This window comes from Podarcis bocagei (assembly GCF_964188305.1).
Source record: "Podarcis bocagei genome assembly, chromosome: 16".
Taxonomy (NCBI): Eukaryota; Metazoa; Chordata; class Lepidosauria; order Squamata; family Lacertidae; genus Podarcis; species Podarcis bocagei.
In genome coordinates, this window is record NC_138142.1 from 22,238,690 (window position 1) to 22,262,197 (window position 23,508).

At 45.2% G+C, this 23,508-nt stretch overlaps 1 protein-coding gene across 3 annotated transcripts in view; it reads left to right on the forward strand.

Moving 5' to 3' along the window:
- Positions 1-21,051, forward strand: part of TPCN1 (two pore segment channel 1) — a 49,144-nt gene extending 28,093 nt beyond the window's left edge. For all 3 annotated transcript variants that reach the window (XM_081175267.1, XM_081175268.1, XM_081175269.1), the window contains 14 exons: positions 1,121-1,165; positions 2,569-2,625; positions 2,738-2,788; positions 4,678-4,750; positions 5,842-5,949; positions 6,776-6,847; positions 7,980-8,069; positions 9,980-10,095; positions 11,307-11,353; positions 11,955-12,023; positions 12,717-12,801; positions 13,597-13,733; positions 16,774-16,854; positions 18,425-21,051. In XM_081175267.1, the coding sequence (XP_081031393.1) occupies positions 1,121-1,165; positions 2,569-2,625; positions 2,738-2,788; positions 4,678-4,750; positions 5,842-5,949; positions 6,776-6,847; positions 7,980-8,069; positions 9,980-10,095; positions 11,307-11,353; positions 11,955-12,023; positions 12,717-12,801; positions 13,597-13,733; positions 16,774-16,854; positions 18,425-18,544 (1,151 nt within the window). In that variant the 3' untranslated portion in view covers positions 18,545-21,051. The remainder of the gene's footprint in view (positions 1-1,120; positions 1,166-2,568; positions 2,626-2,737; positions 2,789-4,677; positions 4,751-5,841; positions 5,950-6,775; positions 6,848-7,979; positions 8,070-9,979; positions 10,096-11,306; positions 11,354-11,954; positions 12,024-12,716; positions 12,802-13,596; positions 13,734-16,773; positions 16,855-18,424) is intronic.
- Positions 21,052-23,508: the final 2,457 nt, after the last annotated feature.

Sequence of the window (23,508 nt, forward strand, 5' to 3'; positions counted from 1 at the left end):
TAAAACATCAGCCATTAAAAACTTCCCTAAACAGGGCTGCCTTCACATGTCTTCTAAACATCAGATAGTTGTTTATTTCCTTGGGAGGGCGTTCCACAGGGCGGGCGCCACTACTGAGAAGGCCCTTTGCCTGGTTCCCTGTAACTTCGCTTCTTGCAGTGAGGGAACCGCCAGAAGGCGCTGGACCTCAGTGTCCGGGCTGAACGGTGGGGGTGTGGACACTCCTTCAGGTATACAGGGCTGAGGCTGTTTAGGGCTTTAAAGGTGAGCACCAACATTTTGAATTGTGCTCTGAAACGTACTGGGAGCCAATGTAGGTCTTACAGGACTGGTGTTATATGGTCTCAGTAGCCAGTCCCAGTCACCAGTCTAGCTGCTGCATTCTGGATTAGTTGCAGTTTCCGGGTCACTTTCAAAGGTAGCCCCATGTAGAGCGCATTGCAGTAGTCCAAGCGGGAGATAACCAGAGCATGCACCACTCTGGTGAGACAGTCCGCGGGCAGGTAGGGTCTCAGTCTGCACACCAGATGGAGCTGGCAAACAGCTGCCCTGGACACAGAATTGACCTGTGCCTCCATAGACAGCTGTGAGTCCAAAACGACTCCCAGGCTGCACATCTGGTCCGTCAGGGGCACAGTTGCCCCATTCAGGACCAAGATGGATTCACATCCCAATTGTGTGTCAGTACAGGTGTTTTCCTCACCCAGCAACTAGCGTGCTCCCAAGTCTTTGTATGATTGCGCTGTCCATTGGCTTCCTGGATGCAGCCCCAAAATGTCCTGAGGATAAGCTCTGAGCCCCTTTGAATGCTCACTTCAGCTTGAGATGGCTTATGCCAGGCTTTCGCAAACTTGGCTCTCCGGCTGTCGTTGGACTACAACTCCCATCATCCCCAGCTGGCAGGACCAGTGGTCAGTGATGATGGGAACAGTAGTTCAAAAACAGCTGGAGACCCAAGTTTGGTAAGCGCTTGCAGGTACAATAGATTTAAGCAGCATTGCAGATTAAGGTTGTTGTTTTTTAAATCCTATGTATGTATGGAAAGTTGTAGTGGGAAGGAAGAGTCCGAAATCAGGATTCTAAACATGTTTTCCCCTTAACATGTTCCTTCTTTCAACAGGCATTAATATACTTGTGAATTCCCGGGCCTTCCAGTATGCCATGTGTAAGTCTGATGAAAACTCTTTTCATTTCCCCCCATTAGCTGCCCAGAAACAGGGTGTTCTCCAAGAAAATTAAGTATTCTAAACCTGCAGTAGCCTTTGGAGCTGTGTCCTTCAGGGGTGTGGGAATGGGAATGCAATAAAATACAATATATAAGAAATAAGATGCAATTAAAAATCGTACAGCGTCTAGCACAGTGCATTACCATTGCTATGACAGGGATAAAAATCATGAAGAGATCTGTCAAGGCCCTCAGAAATTTTCAAGTGGCCCATGGAGGAAAATAGTTTGGGAACTATTGCTCCAGAGCTCAATAGGGCTGGTGAGAATCAGCTCGGCAAGTAGAAGATCAGTAGAAGATCTTTTAAGAACTGGTGCCTGACTGTGCTTATTTTAAAAATTTATTAAACACCTGTTGTCAAATTATTTCAGGGTAGTGTTTGCTGTACCTCTTCCCTCCCCATCTCTCTTTCCTTTTGTGTCATGCTGTTTAGCCTTAGAGGGAAGGGGACTGCCTTGTTTTGTCATACAGTGGTACCTTGGTTCTCAAACTTAATCCGTTCCAGAAGTCCGTTCCAAAACCAAAGCATTCCAAAACCAAGGCGTGCTTTCCCATAGAAAGTAATGCAAAATGGATTAATCCGTTCTAGACTTTAAAAAACCCATAAAACAGCAGCTTAACATTAATTTTCCTATCTAACGAGATCATTGATCCCTGAAATGAAAACAATAGTCAATGCCCTGTACTATAAAATAAATAAGACAGCATTGTAGATGATAAAAATTAAAATTATTATTATTTTTTTACCTGCACTGATGATAGTCGTTGTTTGGATGTGGGGCTTTTATCCATTTCCGCATTCACACAATCAATCAATCAATCAATCAATCAGTAGCTGACCTGGGTTCCAGACAGTCACAAAAACAAATTAACTGAAAAAGCCTCAAAAACAAAAACGCAAAATAAATAGCAAAAACAAAAGCACCAAACTTAATCTGTTCCGGAAGTCCGTTTGATTTCCAAACTGTTAGAAAACCAAGACACAACTTCTGATTGGTGCAGGCGCCCAGGAAACAATAGCCGACAACCGCATTGGACGTTTGGCTTCTGAAAAATGTTCGAAAACTGGAACACTTCTGGGTTTTCGGCATTTGGGAACCAAGGTGTTTGAGAACCAAGGTACCACTGTACTGATCTTACGTATGCTGCTCTGGGGTCCGGGGGGGGGGGGCTGAAGTGCTTCTAAAAAGCTTAAAAGCTGGGTTAAAAGTGCTTAAAACCAGTCCAAATTTTGGTTCCTGTGTGAAGCTACCTAAAGGTGACATCTTAGCTGAATCCATGTGTTTGGATGCGCTGTGCTGTGTCTGAAAGATGGGCTGACGGGGTTTTGTTGCGTTTTGTAGATACTCTGTTGGCAGTGAATGGCCTCTGGATCCTAGTGGAAACCTTTATGTTGCGAGGTACGGAATAACACAGCTCTCTTCTGTTTGCTGACTCTCTTCCCTATCAAGGTTTCAGTGCCCCCATCTGATATGGTGTTTTCCCTCCCTCCCTCTCTCTCTGCTTTTTCAGATGGGATCTTCTCACGAGATGTCCCTTGGAGTTACATTGTCTTCCTTACGAGTAAGTCTTGGCGCTCCCTATTATGATCTCTGAATATACTCCTTCCAAACATTTGTGCTTGTTGGGATATTTGTATTCATTTATTTAAAATATGCATATAACACTATTCATTTAAAAACAACAACCCCAGAGTGGTTTACAACAATTGTGCATAAGACCCTAGAACAAAAGCCATATAAGAAAGTTAAAATCCACACTTAACTTTCGCCCCACAAAGGTCCACGCTCTAAAGCTCCTTTCTTTTTGTCCCAGAGCTTTCCCCACAAAAACGAGCTCTTTAAAGCTGCAGCACAACAAATGATAATTGGGGTTTTCTGCAGATAGTTGTTTGCTCCGATTCAGCTTTAAAGAGCGGGTTTTCACGGGAAAAGCTCTGTAGCAAAAACAAGGTGCTAGGACACAGAGTTTTAAACTGTGAACCATGCCTGGAAACACAGAGGGAAGGTAAGTGTGGATACTGTTATGGAAAGATATATTCTTAATTGCTTGCAATAGAAAGTGTTCATCAGACGTTTAAAAGTTTGCATAGAAGGTGTCTGCTGAACCTCTATTGGCAGAGCATCACATGATACTGGGCCAGTTATATGAAAGGTTTGGTTTCTTGTTGTTGCGTGGCGAGTACCCGCCTCCCCCCTTGGAAAATAAAGACACAAGACGCAGCATTTAAGGTTAATGGGTGAAAAAGGCCACAACTTTATTGATTGCAGGAATTGAGCGGTATTGGCTTAGGCATTGGTCCTATCAACTAACTGGCTTCAGCCTGATTGCTTGAAGACCGGCAAGGGTTAACCGCCAGTAGGGTGAGTCCTGCTGATGTACATCAACTAGGAGCTCCCCCGGGGTCACCGCTCGGGGGCGTGCCTTAGGCTCACACCTCCATAGGCTTCGGACAGGGCAACGCCCCCCCGGAATCCTTTACTGGACTACCCTTCGATTTGGGGGAAGGTGATGGCGCTTCCTTCCCCCCCTCATCTGCATAACAATACCCTTACCAATGCCTAACCACCAATGCCGAGGAAGATTTGCTACGAGGCAGGCGAAAAAACCAAATGGCTGGTGCCAATTTGCCAAGTGTTTTCAATTTGCCAATTGTTTTCAAATGAGCCTTGCCAACTCAGGGAACAACCCAGCTTCTTAAGCCTGTTGTCTCAGTGGCGGTATCTGCGTTGGTCAACAGATGCAGTTTGTTGCTTGAAACTATCCAAGCAAAGCTCCTCTGGGGAAGGGCTACAGCTCAGTGGTAGAGCAGCTGCTTTGCATGCAGAAGGTCCCATGTTCAATGCACAGCATCTCCAGGAAGGACTAGGAAAGGACTTTTGCCCGAAACTCTGGGGAGCTGCTGCCAGTCAGTGTGGACAGCACCAAATTAGATGGACCCGACTCTGCATAAGGCAGTTTCTTACGGTCAAGTGGAAGGTTTTTCCTGCTTATACAGTGCTTTTGTGTTTTTGTATGTGCTGGGAGCCGCCCAAAGTGGCTTGGGAAGCCGGTCAGATGGGTGTGATAAAAATAAAATAAAAATAAGAATTATTATTATTTATTACACTATGTTAGAAGGTCCTTGTTAGAGGCCCAGTTCTTGATGCCCTCCTCTTCTGAGGGGAGGTGGGTTGAAAGGCAGGATAACTAGGTTGTAAGAAAACACTTCTAGATCTGTCTTTGGGAGAGGATGTTAAATGACAGCTCTCTGCTTTCACCGTGTCCTAGAAGAGCTTTTGGTCTCTATCAAAGGAGCTCCAGATTCTTCCCACGTTGGCTGCTGGTCCACTTTCCCCTCAGACATGGGTTGCTTCCCTGAGCCAATGAAGGTGTCTGTTGTCGAATTTAATGCCAAAGGTCACATCTGATCTTCAGCCTGCATGTGATGTTATGTTCTCTTGTGTCCACAGTCTATGGGGTCGAAGTGCTCCTGAAGATCACTGGGTTGGGGCCTATTGAATACCTGTCATCTGGCTGGAACCTGTAAGTGTGTGTCATCATTCTGTGTCATAAACTATTTTTTAAAAAAGTTTATATTTTATTGAGATTATTGTAGTAATTTTTTAAAAATAATAATAGTAAAAGGAAAAAAAAGAGAATATATAAAAATACATTTTAAAAAGCAGAGGAAAACAGCAATAACAAAATCACATAAAATGTAAGTTTACGAAAATGTAAGCTTACGAAATGTAAGTTTACGAAACAGTTATATAAGTAGATGAATAAACTAATTGTTTCGGCAAATACATTCCAAATAGCACTACATTTGTCCAGGCATAATTTTCTTCTGAAAATGATTCGTTCATGGGCTGCAAGAGCTGTCGTGTCATCTATCCATTGATTGAAGGAGGCTATATTTTTGTCCCTCCATTGTACCAGTATCAATTTTTTTGCAGATGTGAGGGGATAGAGAATCCAAATGTCAAGCCCTATATATTAGGTGCAGTCATACCTCGGAAGTTGAACAGAATATGTACGACTTCCAAAACGTTTGGAAACAGAGGCGCGGCTTCTGATTGGCTGCAGGAAGCTCCTGCAGCCAATTGGAAGCTGCAGAACCCCCGTCGGACATTCGGGTTCCAAAGAACGTTTGCAAACTGGAACACTCACTTCCAAGTTTGCACTGCTCAGGAGCCAAAATGTTTGACTCTCAAGGCGTTTGGGATCCAAGGTACGAAGTGTATATAGTTTATGTTATATACGTCAGAGACTAAAGCAGGGATAGGGAACCTCAGGCCTGAGGGAGGGGCTGGATGTGGCCCTTTGAGTCTCTCTATTTGGCCCTCGAGAGTCTCTCCCAGGCCACACCCATCACAGTCCCTGCTTCGCACCCTCCTTGAGCATTTTTTGCCAGGCTAGAATGTTTGCAAACTCCTTCCTTGCCTGAATGGGGTATAGAGTCCATAAACATTAGTTGCTGCACCCATTTTTCCTGCTGGCCTCACCCACCACCTCCCTGTTGCCCTGGGGGGGGGGCGTTGCCTATAGGGGAAAGAAACTCTTCTCCCCAGGGACACAGGCTTAAAAGTTCATCCCTGAAGATATTTCTTCTTTTCCCCCTCTCTCTTTTCCAGGTTTGATTTTTCTGTCACCTTGTTTGCATTCTTGGGCCTCCTGGCACTGGCGTTAAACATGGAGCCGTTCTACTTCATTGTAGTCCTGCGGCCTCTGCAGTTACTGAGGCGAGTAATTGGTTGAATATGTACAGAGGGAATGGCAAACCCAAGAGCTGGAATGATTTGTTCCTGACTGAGGTTTATGAAGGCCTTGGCTGACGGGATGCCGAGAGGCCAGTCTGGGGGTCAGGAGAAAGGGGAGAGCAGTTGTATTATTGTTCATTTTAATGGACTCCGTTGTTGCTTGCAAACGGTTTAGAAGCCATTTTGGCATGTAAATGGTATAGAATAAAGAATGTTAATAATCATATTGTGTCCCAGTTCTGGGCATCACAATTTAAAGAGGATGTTGACAAGCTGGGATGTGTGGAGAGGAGGGCAACCACGATGATCAAGGCTCTGGAAACGAAGCCTTATGAGGAACGGTTGAAGGAGCTGGGTATGTTTAGCCTGGAAAAGAGGAGACTGAGAGGAGATAGGATAGCCATCTTCAAATATCTCAAAGGCTGTCATATGTCATATTGTTCCCATAAGAAGGAACAAGCTTGATTTCTCCTGCTCTGGAGGGTAGGACTCAAATCGATGGCTTCAAGTTGCAAGAAAGGGGATTCCGACTAAACATCAGGAAGAACTTTCTGACAGGAAGAGCTGTTTGACAGTAGAACGGCCTCCCTTGGGAGGTTATGGACTCTCCTTCCTTGGAGGTTTTTAAGCAGAGGTTGGGTGGCCGCCTGTCAGGGATGCTTTAGCTGAGATTCCTGAATTTCAGGAGAGAGGACCCTTGAGATGGATGCCTTCTGACTCCACAATTCTATGATTCTATATTGTAACAATTGCATCCTTCTGTAACTCATGCATGTTGCTGCCCACTCCCTTTTTGTTGTTGTTGCAGGCTGTTTAAGCTGAAGAAACGCTACCGGAATGTCTTGGATACCATGTTTGAGCTGTTCCCCAGAATGGCCAGGTAACTGAGAGCGGAAGGTGCAGCAGACAGTGATGGCCACCAACTTGGATGGCTTTAAAAGAGGACTGGACAAATTCATGGAAGATAAGGCTATTGGTGGCTACTAGCCATGATGGCTGTGCTCAAGAGGTAGTTGTGGCCACAAACTTTACATTAGCTTTAAAAGAGATTTGTGGAAGATTATGCTATCATAAGATTGTGGAAGATTATGCAGATTGTGCATAATTATGCAGATTATGCAGATAATTATGCAGATTATGCAGATAAGATTGTGGAAGATTATCATAAGATTGTGGAAGATTATGCAGGGACGCGTGTGGCGCTGTGGGTAAAAGCCTCAGCGCCTAGGACTTGCCGATCGAATGGTCGGCGGTTCAAATCCCCGTGGCGGGGTGTGCTCCTGTCGTTCGGTCCCAGCGCCTGCCAACCTAGCAGTTCGAAAGCACCCCGGGGTGCAAGTAGATAAATAGGGACCGCTTACTAGCGGGAAGGTAAACGGCATTTCCGTGTGCGGCTCTGTCTCGCCAGAGCAGCTTCGTCACGCTGGCCACGTGACCCGGAAGTGTCTGCGGACAGCGCTGGCTCCCGGCCTATAGAGTGAGATGAGCGCACAACCCTAGAGTCTGTCAAGACTGGCCTGTACAGGCAGGGGTACCTTTACCATTATGCTATCATAGGCTACTAGCCATGACGGTTGTCTTCTGCCTCTGAATACCAGTTGCTCGAATCAGGTGTGAACACTGCTGTTGCACTTGGGTCTTACTTTCAGGCTTCTGATTGGAGCATCTTGTTGACCATGTGAGAACAGAAAGTTGGACTAGATAGGCCTTTGGCTCTTCCTATGTTCTTAAAGACCACAATAAACAATGTCAACATACAAAAACTCACCAGGCCCTTCTGATGGTCAGTGGCTCTAGGTCAAGAGGGCACTGAAGCCTTTCTCGTTGGCTCCCTCTTTTTCTCCTGGGATCCCTTCCATGTCTTGCACGGTCGAGCTTTAGAGTCCTTGGGCTTCTCTGCCGAAGGCATAGGAATGGAGCAGATTCCCTTAGATCACCATAAACTCCCTAACAGAAAAGCCTAGCTGCCCATGATTTTTGCTTTGCTTAACCTTGGCTTTTTTCTCCTTTAGCCTAGGTTTAACATTGCTCATCTTCTATTACTGTTTCGCCATCATTGGCATGGAGTTCTTCTCAGGAAAGCTCTTCCCAAATTGCTGCAAGTGAGTGCCCAGCATTTTCCTTAAAGTTGGGAGCCTTTAAGATGTGTCTGAATGGAAGTGGGGAGAGATAGATTCAAATTCTGCATTGTTTACCTTGCAGGATTGTTTTGAGGATTCAAGTGGGCTGGGCTGGGCAGGGCAGAGGCGGGTGGGTGGAATGGGAAGAACTCTATACAGCATCCGAAGCACTTTTTGGAAGAGGGTGATAAAAATATCATTAGTTGTCCATTTGTTTCTGGGTCCAATTCAAGATGCTCATGTTGGCGTTTAAAGCCCTAAACTTGGGCCCCAAATATCTGAATACTGCCTCTTTCCCTGCAGAACATATCAGGTGTTAAGATATGTAAAGGAGGCCCCTCTTAGTAGTTCCACCTGCCCCTGCAGTTCCGGGTGATGGCAGCCTGGGAGAGGGCCTTTTCTGTGGGAGCCCCTAAGCAGTAGAACTCCCTCCCCATTGATGTGCTCCTGGCACCTTCACTAAACAGCTTCCAGCCACTGCGGAAGGCACACTGGCCCTCGACACCTGGACCCGCCCTATTCCTGTGATTGTAATCTAACTCTTTTACATTACAATTACAGGAATAGGATGGGCCCTGAAAACACACATCTCAGGTGTCGAAGGCCAGTAGCCACCGCCACAGGTCCTTGAAGCCACTGACTTGCATTAACTCAATAATAATAATAATAATAATAATAATAATAATAATAATAATAATAATAATATTGCACCCCACCCATCTGACTGGGCTGATTACAGCATCACGGCCTTATGGCTTCTGTTCTGGGACACAGAAACATTTTCCAGGCTACCCACCCCCTCTGCTGTCTGGAGTTACATTTGTAAAAAAATAAAAAAACCACCTCATCCCTTATATACTCGACAAATGGCTGTGTTCTCCTGGAGAGGGCCTCCTGCAGGTATCACTGTATCAGGAGGTCCATTTTGTGTGATGTCATAAACAGGGCCCTTAGTGTGGTGGCACCTAATTCTTTGGAACGCCCTCCCTTTGCATATCAGTCTGGCACCGTCTCTTTCTGTCTTTAGAAGGCTTTCCTATTTCAACAAGCCTTTTAAATGGAGATTTTTTAAAATCCCAGTGGGCATTGATATCAGATGTGAGTCCCACCCCCCATAAGTGCCACAATGTTTTTTTTCAATTGTGTTTATATAGGTAATTGTTTTATATAAGTTTTTATTGTCTTGTGAAATTGCTTTGAAATGTTTCATGGGAAGTGATTCATAAATAAATGGAAAAGGGTATATCGTCAAGTTACTGTGAGCAATTTTGTATTATTATTATTACAGTGGTGCCTCGCAAGACAAAAAGAATCCGTTCTGTGATTCTCTTCGTCTAGCGGTTTTTTCGTCTTGCGAAGCAAGCCCATTGACGGATTAGTGGATTAGCGCTATTAGCGGTTTTTAGCGGCTTATCTGCTGATCGGATCAGCTGATAAGCGGCTTAGCGGCTTAGAAAAAGGGGGGGGGAGGGAAAAAAACCAGCAGGAACTCGCAAGACATTGTCGTCTTGCGAAGCAAGCCCATAGGAAATTCGTCTTGCGAAGCACCTCCAAAACGGAAAACTCTTCGTCTAGCGAGTTTTCCGTCTTGCGAGGCATTCGTCTTGCGGGGCACCACTGTATTTTCAGACATTTTCACAATAATCTTCATACCAAATAGTTGCAATGTTTCATAAATTCACTTCCTGCCCCCATTTCCCCAGTGTTTTTACTCAGACCCTTTCTACTGCATTGTATCTTTTATCTACTACACAAGATTTCTCTGTTACAATCATTTTATCATTTTTCTTCCCCTGCTTTTATCTCAAGTCCTGCCTCTGATTTCATTTGACTATAGTATCTTTTTAAAAAAAGAGTCCACAAAAACATTTTGTACCTGCTTCTCCGTTCAGCGCCAGCACGGTGGCAGATTCCTATCGCTGGGTCAACCATACCGTGGGAAACAGGACGGTGATGGAAGAAGGCTACTACTATCTCAACAACTTTGACAATGTTTTGAACAGTTTTGGTAAGAGCACAAATCCTAGCGCCCTCTGCTGATGTAGCCAGGAAATGCCGCTGGGGAATTCGGTAGGGACTTCTGCAAGAGACGGTTGCTGCCTGTGAGCAGGGTGAATAAAAATCAATGATTTAAAAAATAAAAAAAAGATTTTTTAAAATTTAAATCAGAGTTTTTTTATTTAAGTCAGGTTTTTTAATTTAAATTGGATTTTTAAAATTAAATGTTTTTGGAGGAAACATCTTTCTGAATACAGTTTTCTGTTTAAGTTACATTATAGTCCAAAGGCTATTCATCAGGAAATAAGGATTTGTTTTAAGTTTTTCATGTGTGCTAAAACTCAGTTTTTTTTAAAAAAAAAACCCACACAGTTTAACCACATCAGTTAACAAATGGATGCATATGGATACATATGCTCTAATGTTATTGTTTTAGTTAAATAAATTGTTTAAATTGTTATTAAGGAAATGATTATTTTTCTCCTTCCAATAAAGTACAGCAGAAAAGTTGTCCAAATATAAGCAGTCAACTTATTTAACCTCACAATAATTTCATAATTATCTGTCAATGTATTTCTAATAGTAGAACCAAATCCGTAATTTTTGATATAACCGTAAAAACTACTCTGAAAATTTATTATTCCAAAAATGAAACCTTCATCTGGTTGTAAATATTAAGATTATACGAGCAAGAATTAGTCTTTCTGTAAGAAAAAATGATTTAAATCAAGTCTTACTGACTAGTGATTTAAGTAAAGTCTTGCTGACTAGTGATTCTGAGCCAATCGGAAGCTGCGCCTAGGTTTTCTAACTGTTTGGGGGGTTGAGTGGACTCCTGGAACAGATTAAATTCGAGAACCAAGGTATGGCTGTACATGATTCCTGCAAAACAGGCTGGTGTGGGAGTTGTTCAGAAACATGGACCAGCTCCATGATGGCTGCCCCTGTTGCTTTCCTTGATTGGATAGTGAGCCAGCCACGCATGGCCAATCAGAGATAATGACCTAGTGCTCAGTTCTCAGCTGGGCAGTGAGCCCCGATTCACCATGTGCGATTGGCTCACTTTCACCCAAGAAGGTGTGACCCAAGAAGGTTTTGCAGGAAGTGACCCAATGTTCCGGTTTCATCTAGCCCCCAAATTCAAGACTGCTGAGGGGAAACTGAGCCACAACAGTGACCATACAAGTGTTTGTTCTTCCCCTCTTTTTTTCCTTTTTGCAGTTACCCTGTTTGAGTTGACAGTTGTCAACGACTGGTACATCATCATGGTAAGTAGCACTCTGCCGCTCCCTGCCAGGAGCTTTCTTCTGTAATAATGTGGCTTGTGATTCCTTGGTGTCTGCGCTACTGCGCATTGGTTTATCACTGGCCATCCTTGATCATTGCAGGGAATATGCCAAACAACTGGGCACATGGAAGTGAAAAGTAGAGGGAGCCAGTGCAATATGATTCTGGTAGGAACGCTATACTAATGCTGGGAAGACCTGGGTTCAAATCTGCCACTCTCAAGCATAAAGTCCACTGGGCGAACTTGAATTAGTGTCCCTCAGTTCACCCATTGAGGGGATGAAATGAGTGTGAGAAGAGATAGAAAGAGAAAGTTAAGTGAGTGAGACCCAGGCTCCTCCTGGCCTGACTATTATAGTCAGTATGACCTTGACAGAAACATAACAGAACCAGTTTAAACCAGCTGTACTCAGCTTCCCAGAAGGAATAACCAAAACATCAGAAACCTCTTTCCTGTTTCTCTCACATAGAAATAAACCTTCTAGAATCCTCCTGAACCAATCAGAATAGGAAAGCTCTCTGCACATCAGATCAATGCTTTCTGCTCTAAGAAATTAAAACTGGCAATATTTTCCTTTTCAGGAAGGGGTGACATCGGAGACTTCGCACTGGAGCCGCCTCTATTTCATGATTTTCTATATTGTGACCATGGTAAGCGGAGTTGCCAACTGTGCTATTTTGTGAAGCAGTCCTGTGGCTACAGTCCGTATGTTGTGGTGCAGGGGTGGGGCCTCCAGGCGTTGTTGGACTCCAACTCCCATCAGCCCCAGACAATGGTCAGGGATGATGGGAGCCGTAGTCCAGCAAATTCAGCAGGGCCACATGCTCCCTGCCTTGTTCTGTAGCCTTCAGAGTCACTCCCAAGGACCAGAAATATAGTTTGCCAGCAAAGCAGTCAAACTTTCCTTTTTGATGCATGGTCATCTGATGAAGGGTTGTAGCATCATTTATGGTTGATCCTAGAGCAGGGTTTCCCAAAGTTGGGTCTCCAGCTGTTTTTGGACTACAACTCCCATTATTATTATTTAGAAGACATCATCTGGCAGCCCTGTTTAGGGAAGTTTATCATGTTTGAAGTTTTATTCTGTTTTTAGTCCTCTGTTGGGAACCACCCAGAGTGGCTGGGGAAACCCAGCCAGATTATTATTATTATTATTATTATTATTATTATTATTATTATTATCCCTGACTAGCAGGACCTTTGGCCAGGGATAGTGGGAATTGTAGTCCAAAAACAGCTGGAGACCTTACCCTACTCCATAAGTCAGCTTGAGTAGAGCAGCGAAATAAATAATTTGGATGAGCTGTTTTTGCATTGCTGCTGACCTTTTCCTTCCCCCACAGGTGGTGATGACAATCATTGTAGCCTTTATATTGGAGGCGTTCGTGTTCCGTATGAACTATAGCCGGAAGAACCAAGATTCAGGAGGTCAGTGGGGTCACCCTTGCAACTTGTTTGTTTCCTTCCTTATTTATAATAATATTTTCAGACCGCCTTCCAGGCACCATATCAAAACGGTGCACAAAAAATAAATAAACGTGTGAGTGCAAAAAACATAAAAAAACTAAAAACAATGCGGAATAATCATTAAAAGGGGCTGGCTCATCCTAAGAGAGTGGAAACAAATGAACAGGCCTATCACAGACTTGTAGAGTTGTAAGGGGGACCGCAAGGCTCATCAAGTCCAACCACCTGCATTGCAGGAGTCACAGCAGGAATCAACTTTTTAAAAGCGCCTTCAAAAGATTTTGTGCTTTAAAAGCAACAGTGCCTGCTGAAAGATTGGGACTAGTGGCATTGAATGGGTGTGGAAGCACTTTTGAGCCATTTATTATTATTATTATTGATCCAACAGCAGTCGGCCTTCTATGGACCACACGGGACAGGCAGGCAGGACTAGCAGTTGCCTGATGTCATCGTACATCAGGTCCCCCAAATGTCAAGCCAAAATTCTTCAGCAATGAAGCATCACGTTGTGGGTGCATTGTGAGCGAGCTCCCCCATTCTTCCTCTGCAGCCACGTCTTGAACTCCTCCCCCCCCTTGCTGGGCGCTGTGTGATGATGTCATGTGTATGGCCCACTGGGCGTGCATGGCTTGCCCAAAATGGCCTGGTGGGCCAAGTCAAAGAGGCTTGGGCAGGCCCGATTTTGCCTGAGGTTTCCTTGCCGCTTTCCCCTTCCGTTACCCAGACAAGCCTTGTCCTTGCCTTTCTCCTCTGCAGAAGACATGGGCATTGTTTTCGAGAGAGAAGTCTCCAAGGAAGAACTGACAGCTGTCGCAGAGCTATATGGAAGGAACTGCATTGCCTCGGCTGCCAGCCAGCTGCTCAAGGTCATTTCCCAGATGGACAGGCACAGGGTGAGTAACGGGGACTGGAATTCCAGCATCTTCTGTTCACCACTTTCCAGGTATCCCCTCTCACCTCGCCACCACTTGGCTGGTCTTGTTCAGAATGATAAAACTTAAATCACTTCTGATTTAGAATGCTAGAGGGTATCCCTCTGTGGCCACTGGTCCTTGAAGAGGAAGGTAGCAGAGCAATTCAGATTCCCCCACGCTTCACATGTTGCATATTTTTCCAGCACAGATTATTGGGGGGTGGGGGGGTGGAGATGCACACACTGGAATGCCACAATAAGCATGTACAGTGGTACCTTGGGTTACATACCCTTCAGGTTTCAGGTTACAGGCTCCGCTAACCCAGAAATTGTACCTCGGTTTAAGAACTTTGCTTCACAATGAGAACAGAAATCATGCTCTGGCGGCGCAGCAGCAGCAGGAGGCCCCATTAGGTAAAGTGGTGCTTCAGGTTAAGAACAGTTTCAGGTTAAGAACGGACCTCCGGAACGAATTAAGTACTTAAACTGAGGTACCACTGTAGTAGATTTCTTCAATAATCACACCATTGTGATGTTTATGGCAACTTTGTTTGCCCTTAGTCATAGCAGTGGCTGCTTGGGGACTCACCAAAGTGGAGTCTCCAAACCTTTAAATTACACAGGATTGTATAGAGAGGCACTCCGTCACCTTAGCTTTACACAGGCATAGAAATTAAGTCCCATTCTCAGAGGGAAATCATGCCTGCATTATATGGGTTAGATGCCTGCTTCAGAAGAACAGGATGCATCCTCTATCAAACTACCGTATTTTTCATTCTATAGGACGCACATTTTCCCCTCCAAAAATTAAGGGGAAATGTGTGTGCGTCCTATAGAGCGAATGCAGGCTGCGCCGCTAAGCCCAAAGCCAGAACAGGAAGACGGAGAACTGCGGAGCGCTCCGTCTCGCGGTTCTAGCTTGGGGATGGCTGCGCGCAAAGCCTCTCCAGGGCAGCGGGGTGTCTTCACCCCGCTGTCCTGCAGAAGCTAGCAAGGCTGTTCCCAAGCCAGAACAGCGAGACGGAGGGCTCCGTCGCGCTGCTCTAGCTTGGGGACGGCTGCGCGCACAGCCTCTCCAGGGCAGCGGGGTGTCTTCACCCCGCTGTCCTGCAGAAGCTAGCAAGGCTGTTCCCAAGCCAGAACAGCGAGACGGAGGGCTCCGTCGCGCTGCTCTAGCTTGGGGACGGCTGCGCGCACAGCCTCCCCAGGGCAGCGGGGTGTCTTCACCCCGCTGTCCTGCAGAAGCTAGCAAGGCTGTTCCCAAGCCAGAACAGCGAGACGGAGGGCTCCGTCTCGCTGTTCTAGCTTGGGGATGGCTGTGCGCAAACCTCTGCAGGGCAGCGGGGCACTGCGCTCCAAAGGCTTCAGGGATCTTTGAGGCTGGCGGTGGGGGAAAGCAGCGCTTCCCCCCACCGCCAGCCCCACAAGCTCTGGTGAATGTACCTTGAACGCACCTTGTTTTAGAGGGGGAGAACAAGAAAAAAATTTTTTCCCTGTTCTCCCCCTCCTATGGTCCGGTGCGTCCAATGGAGCGAAAAATACGGTAACTCGAGGCTGAGTTTTTTCTCCACAAATGTTCTCGACACCATTTTACAGTTGGAGCAAGCAGATTCTCCTAACAATATAATTTCACGTACTTGTTTTTACATCCCTTCTAGCATTTGAAACCTCTTCTAGCATTTGAAACCTCCATTGTCCTAGGTGCATTTCGCAAGAGGGAATTTCATTAGCGCAACAGTTTCTGAGCTCTGAGCACAGTACTGTGCCTCAGATTTCTGGTTAAAACTGAAGAGTGGAAGGAAAGGAGGACCTTTTTCTGCCTCCCCACTTCCAGCTACTCTCTGAAGACTAGGGAAGAGACCCTCTTAAGAATATTAGAGGGGTGGGCGGGCGGGCAGGGGAAGACTGGACCATGCGAAGAATGAACATAATATTTTAGCTGTAGTTCATTCATTTTCAGTGTTGTATTCTTGTTATATAAAAGTGCACCTAGACATTCCGTTGTTGTGCCCGTAACCTTGGTTTAAGGTGCCATTTAGCTCCTGGTTTTCATATCTCAGTTTCTAACACTGATTGCTTCACATGTAGACTATCTATCAAGCATATACAGTTGTACCTCAGTTTAAGAACAGTCCGGTTTAAGAACCATTCGGTTTACAAACTCCGCAAAACCGGAAATAGCGTCCCGGTTTGAGAACTTTACCTCAGTCTAAGAACGGAATCTGAACGGTGGAAGGGCACCGGCAGCGGCAAAGCGCACCATTAGGGAAAGCGCACCTCAGTTTCAGAACGGTTTTGGTTTAAGAACAGACTTCCGGAACAGATTAAGTTCGTAAACCGAGGTACCGCTGTACTATAATTCCCACTACAGGCACCAGGTTCCCATAACTTCAGCTTCCGAACAAACTCAGGTAGGAGTGCAATATTCACATCTTAACAGTGTTTACATGCTCCCCACCCCTCCCAGCACACACAGAGCTTCATAGGAAAAAAACACAACCTGTCCCCTGTTTGGCCTTTGGATTCCAGCCGTCAGTTTCATTTATTTGTATCTAGTCATCAAAAAATTCCAAAACTAACATTTAACAGTAGGGAAATAGCACAAGGTAACATCAGTGGAAGTTAACTCTGACCTTAATAAGGTATGACATGAACAAGTTTAAATGCTGAATTTTAAGCAAATCACAGCAATGTTTCCATTTAATAAAAAGGATTGTTCCTGTTTTAACTAATATTAAAATTAAATGAATTTATGCAAATCCGAATAAAATCGTGTAAGACGCAAATGCCCCCAGCTTTCAAGAATTTATCTCCTCTTATCTGATAGAAAGCCTGCAGTGGTTGCAGTTGCAGTCTAGAGTTCCCTGTAGATAAAGTTAGAGATTTGCTCAGGTCTCTCTTGGTGGCGAGATCCCTGTGTGCTCCTAGCAGCACCAATATTAGCTGTAATCCAACTCTGGCACCCTTCAGAGGCAGTTGCCTTCTTCCTTCCTCTTATTGCTTCTCTTCCATCACTTCAGCAAACGTCCATGCTGTTCCTGGGGCGGCGATCAAGGACCAAAAGCGATTTAAGCATGAGGATGTATGAGGAAGAGATACAGGTAACATATGTGAAACTGCTAGTTATGGTTATGCAATGGTCCCTGTAGCTTGGTGGACTCAGGGATCTTCTTGGAGGTGCTGCCAGCCCCGTAAAAAGGTTAAGTTAAGTCCAGTTGCAGACAACTCTGGGGTTGCGGTGCTCATCTCGCTTTACAGGCCGAGGGAACCGGCGTTTGTCCGCAGACAGTTTTTCCGGGTCATGTGGCCAGCATGACTAAACCACTTCTGGGGAAACCAGAGCAGTGCACGGAAACACCGTTTACCTTCCCACCGGAGCAGTACCTATTTATCTACTTGCACTTTTTGACGTGCTTTCAAACTGCTAGGTTGGTAGGAGCTGGGACCGAGCAACAGGAGCTCACCCCATTGCAGGGATTCAAACTGCCGACTTTCTGATTGGCAAGCCCAAGAGGCTCAGTGGTTTAGACCACAGCACCAAATAAATACTGTCTAGGAGAGTGGGCAACTTTCCCTAGCCTCATGCCTCTAAAGCAGAGGTGGGGACTCTCTGTCTTCGCCAGATGCTGTTGGAGCTACACTTCCTTTCTATCTTCCCAGACCATTGGTTATGCTCACTGGGGCTAATGGGAGTTGGAGTCTAGCCAGCTGTTTTTTATGTGGTGTAATGCGCCCTAGGACCTTAAGATAAAGGATGGGCAATAAATGGCTCAGAACCATAATACCTCAAGGACTGCCTCTCTCCGTATGAACCTACCTGGACCCTCAGGTCATATTCTGAGACCCTCCTTCGTGTGCCCTCCTTCATGAGAGGTCCAGAAGGTGGTAACATGAGAACAGGCCTTTTATGCAGTGGATCCACATTTGTGGAATGCTCTTCCTAGGAAAGTCCTAGGCACCTTCATTATACACTTTGAGGCGCCAGGAGAAGACATTCCTCTTTAACCAGGCCTTTGGCTGATTGACATATCGTATTTTTCTGTGTTTAAGATGCCCCTGTGTATAAGATGCCCCCTATTTTGGGGGACTCAGAATTAAGAAAATGGGGGGAGATTGCCCCCATGTATAAGCCTCCCCCCCCCCTTTTAACATTTTTTAGTAAAAAACCCCCTAGTCTTATACAGTAGCACCTCAGCTTACGTTACCCTTGGGTAATGTAAACGTCGGGTTGTGAAAGTGGCAAACCTGGAAGTGTTTTGCCACATGCGCAGAAGCGCTCTACTACGCCATGTGCAGAAGCAGTCCCTCCGGTTGTGGAAACCTCGGGATCCGACTGGAGCTCCGGAACGGATCCCGTCTGCAACCAGAGGTACCACTCTACATGGAAAAGTACGGTACCTTTTAAATGTGTTGTGGAGGGGGGTGGGAATTATTGGTTTGTTTTTGTTCTTATTTTTAGCATGTGTTCTGTGTTTTTTTATAATGTCGTTTTCTGTTGTGATGTGCCTTGAGATGATGATGATTAATAATAAGAGTAACAACAACAACGCTATTATTATTACAAGCAAAATTTTGGGTTCGTGCACAATTCATTGCAGACCTTCACGATTTGAGGGCAGGCTGTGGGTGTGGGAAATGAAATGATCCCAGTATTGTTGCCTTTTCCCACAGGAGTGGTATGAAGAGCACTCCAGGAAAGAAGAAAGGCAGTTTCCCTGGCAGGATGACCAGTCGCACCATCAGCCCTCGCCGTTTCCAGGCCTCCGCCAGCGCTCTCAGACCATTATCTAAGCCCAGCTAACCTAAGCTGCTGATTTGTCTGCTGTGCATTAACCACCCCGTTTACTTACTTTGCAAAGTACGTCTCAGATTAATGCATAGCGTAGCCTGGCAGAAGGTGATCTCTTGGTGCTCTTGTGTAAGAAGAGTTTCGGCTCTCCCTTTTGCAAAAGCTCATCCCTGTACTAGGGCCTTTAAGGCATAACCAGAGTACTGCAGGATGGCTGGGCATTATGCAAGGGATGGGGGCTGGTTAACAGGGTAGCCACAGTGAATGCTTCTGGGATTTGTCTAGTGTAAAGCAGCCAGGGGTTAATTTGGCTATCTTTCCCCAGTACAGCTGGATAAAATAGTCAGCTGAAGTTATACAATCAGGCTGCTTTCCCCCAGGCATTCCAGCCTCCCAGAAGTGGGTGGCTGGCATCAGCAGAAAAAACAAAACACCACCATTTACTACTACTGTTTGCCTGTCTCTAACTGTAACTATGCTGCCTGTTTTCAGCAGGACTGCCCTTTTGAGGTTCAGTTCTGTCCTCATCATCTCCATAATGGTTCAATAAGCTGCTGTGGCTCTACAGCATTTTCCTTTCTCCAACAAGGTTTGTTCCCTGTTGGGCACAAGTCCTCTACACACAAACTGGCTGAAACCTGGAAAGTGGTGAATGAAGGAATCCTACCACTGCAACTAGCAGAGGGCTGCTCGTCGTGGTGGAAGCAGCTCAGCCCTGTGGGCATGTGTTAAAAGCAATAACTTTGAAAGAAGGAAAACTGACCAAGGTGTAATCCTGCAGTCACTGCACAGCAGGGTCCAGGTTGATCTGCATCACTTGCTGCAATTTATTTTTTATTTTTTAAAAATTACCAGCTCTTTATTAGCCGTTGGCTCTGTCTGACAGCCCTCCACCACACAAGCTAGAGTCAAACAGAGATGCAGCAGAGTTCTCCTTTGGTTTGCAATATGAACATTTGACAACATGTAATGCTTGCCTCAAAAATGACAGTACTGCAGGCTTCCCAAATTCTTCTCCGGCTTAGAATGTTACTCTGAGCTGCAGAAGAATTCCATGCCTCCCACTTACCTACCTAAACTCTGTTGCTTATAAGCAGAGAGGAAAGGTCTTTCTCCCCGTGAACTGTTAATATTCCCAGCAGCACTGGGAAATGGAGCTTTCCTTCTCCTCTTGACGGTATGCCATAGCAGCACATAGTGAAGGCAAAGGGGAAGAGACAGAATTTCCTGCCGCAAGATAAACAAGCGTGACGGTGCTTTTATTTGTCCAATTTTAACTTTAGTAGGCTCATAATAAGCCAAGCTATTTCCCGGGTGGTTTTTTTTAAAAAAAAAGAATAAGGGCTTATTCTGAGCAAATCTGTGTTACCACAAGTAAGACAGCGTAGCTTGTGTTTGCAGAATCCCAGCTCACCTGATCTGTCCCGAAGACAGACAAGGAGCTTTCCCTATGGTGGTCAGGGAAGATGTTCTCTTGAGACAGATTCTGTCGGCAGAACCAACCATTGGTCTTGCAGCACCTGCCTCTAGGCAGATTCTAAAACCCCAGATAGCGGCCTGCTCAGGGAAGCCATGCCTGTTTAACTCAGTTCCAGCCTTCCTTAAGGAGAGATCGGATATGTACAGCAGTACCAAGTGCTGCCTAAGATGAGGGTGAGAGTTCTGTGGAAGTTTGGGGTTCACGCACTGCAGAAAACATCAACCAGCAGTGATTGCTGCTCCTGCCTTTTTTGGGGGTGCATATAACTTATTTGCTGATGGAAGGCAAATTCCGACCTCGTGGTGGTGAAATGGAAGTTTTGTGCCCCTTCGTGTACCAGACCACTAACTAGCCCAAGGCTAGCCAGTGTGTCGGCCTCCAGTTGTTGGTGAGCTCCATCATCCCTGCATGGCCAGAGATGATGGGAAATGGAGCCCATCCACAGATGGAGGGCACCGTGTTGGCTACCCCTTGAACTAGCCTAAGGATCAAACCTGTGTGCAGCATATATCTGGGCCAACAGCAGCAGCAACCACTGATTATAGACACTTGGGGCCGCTATTCTTAAAAAGTGTTTTTCTCTTAATAGCTGAGTACAGTTTCTGCTGCTCTACAAAGCTGGAGTCTGAGGCTTTGAGGGAACACAATTGCTCTCTGTAGAATATTGCTGTTGTGGTTTCAGAACCGAGACATGCTTCCTGAGCTGTACTGCTAACTAACTGACCTGTCACTCAACTTGCACTGTATATGCCCCCCTCCCCAACTCCTTACCAGAATAAGCTAGTGATAATTCCAGAAACTGCTTCTTGCAGGATGGAAGGAAAAACAAACCTCAGCGAGTCTACCTTCTAACTTGTCTTTTCTCCTTGGCTTCCTCCAACACTTAACTCCAAAGACAATCACTTGCAGGAACGTAACACGATGGGAGGTTTTGTTCGCTGCGAGTTTGTATGGCAACTGTAATGATGACGTCTGAAACAGTGTTATAGAGATATTTACAGGCACATTTAATAAACCTTTTAAAGCGTTCCTTTCTTCCTTGTTTTCTGCATTTATTTGCAAAGGGCGTTGGGGTAGGTGAAACAGCAGCTGAACTGCACAGACCACTTCCTGTGGCAAGAGTGCTTCTTTTCAAAGAAGTGTGCAAGCCGAAGGTAGAGCTTTCATGTTTTCACAACTGCACATGCCGTCTACTCACAGAAAAAATAAAATAGAGACCCAAGTTTTAAGAAGCCTTTGTCTCCCTTCACCTTCCATCTGCTTACGTTTGCTTACATTTAAAGCTCTTCCTTATGGAACCTGTTCCCCCCACCCTTCCCCCTTTTCCTAAATTGGAGGTGGTTTTTAGTCATTGCTTCCATTTAGTTTGTAAGCCATAAGCAAGGGCTGTTTCATTTCTTCTTTTGTACAGTAGCACTACTAAGCAAACTTAGGCATTTTATGGAGAGTAACGCTTCCTCTACAGTGCTCATGCAGACCCTCCAAGTGTCCCTGTTTTCCAGGGACAGTCCCGGATTTACAGAAGCCGTCCTGGTTTCTGATTCGATTCAAGAATGTCCCATTTCCCCCTTAGGACGTTCCTATTTTCATCAGAGAAATGTTGGAGGGTATGGAGTTCTGCTACCCCCGAGCCAAGGAGATAAGTCATCTGAAGGCAACCCTGTATAGTTTTGTTATGGTTTTTAATATATGTTGGAAGCCACCCAGTGTCTGGAACAACCCAGATGGACAGGGTTTAAATAAAAAAACTATTATGGAATAGGACATACTTATTTTCATCAGAGAAATTCTGGACTGTATGCTGATGCACAACACACTATTGATGGTTTGCATACTCCTTGCGCATAAATCCTCTTTCAGCGTCGGAACTGTGGTAAAAGTGAGGTGCGTGGCCTGGACAAACTCCTGAGGACTGGAGAGAGGTTTGATTTGGCCTCTAGCATTGAAGTTCCCCAGCCCCAGTACAGCACTGAAGACAAGAAGTAGTAATTGCGTTTTGCCTTTATTAACATACCAGATGTTATGCTGTGCTGACCAGAGAAAAGGGTTTAACAGGAAGGGAGAGTACTGCATGTATTGGCACCTGATGCAAATGCCTGATACGCAGTTAAGTCTTAAGGTCGAAGGAGATTCCTTAGTATAGCAAGTAACGTTCAAGAAAGCACTGGCTACTTTCCTTCACAAAACCTGGCTGTGTATACTTTTAATGATGCACACAACTCATATCCATTTGGGTTCATGGTCCAGAAGTTAATTGCAGCAACTCTTGGCTTCGTATAATAACCCTAATCTCTGGCTCCCAGCACCAACAATTCATATAACAAAGCAATTTTTGCAACCCACTCCCCAAGGAGATTCCTCAAGCACAGCTTTCTCGCAGTTGTAAAGGAAAGAACAAAAAGAGGTGGCCAAAATCTGCTTAGTTGCCTCCAGTAGGTTTTTAAAAACAAGCAAATAGAATTGGCCACTCAAACTAGCCCTGTAACAGCTTATACCCATTATTATTCATAGCGATGGCTCAGGGCAAGTTCTCTCTTCAGTGTTATCATTCTGAGGTAGATTTGTTAAATAGAGACAACACTTGTCCGAAGCTACACTTTGCTACATAAGACGAGAGAGGTTTTAAAAGTATGATCTCCCAAGCATCCATTACAATTAGTGGTGAGGACATGTGACCTGAAACAGAAGCTTGCTGTCGCTTAGCTTCCAACTTAGAAATGTGTCCCTTATTTGCTATTTTGGGATACAGCAGAATGCAGTGGGGATGAAACATTGGGTGGCAGAAAGCAGAACCACTGAAGTTAATGAACATACCTAACTTAGGTTAATTTCATTGGCCCTACTCTGAGCAGGAACTTCATTGAATACAAACCTCCCACCAAAAACAATAAATTGTGTGGAGAGCAGCAATCGGGATTCCTTCAGGATTTCTACTACCATTATTTCGGGATTCTCCCAGCTGACAGATTTAAGAGCCTTTGTATACACTGACATAAAAGCAGCAAACCCTTCCAGCTTTCTGTCCTTCAACTACAGGCTGCCATTTGCACCAGCTGGTACCCTGGAGCAGCTATCAGGGCTGCATCAGCATCTGTCAGCAGTAATGTCTGCCCTGAGAAACCAGATGGGTAGGCAGCCATTTTAATTTCCCATGGTGCTACAGTGTAGGCATAGTAGGGACCCTATCGTAGAGCACTTTGCCAACCCTGTAGTGACTTTGCTTCTGGGTAACGGTTATATGTGATAATTTCTGCATAGGGTTTGCACAGACACAGAAGGATTCCTTGGCAAAACTCTTCAGAACGGAGAATGTTTCTACTTGAAGGTGCACAGAGCTTAAGAGCACAGAACAACTGAGGTACAAAACGGTTGCTATAAAACAAATTGGCAATGAAAATCACAGGGGGAGGAAATATTATAAAAATATAGATGTCTTTGTTACAATAAAATCATCACCATGCAGATAAACACTCCAGTAATAAATCC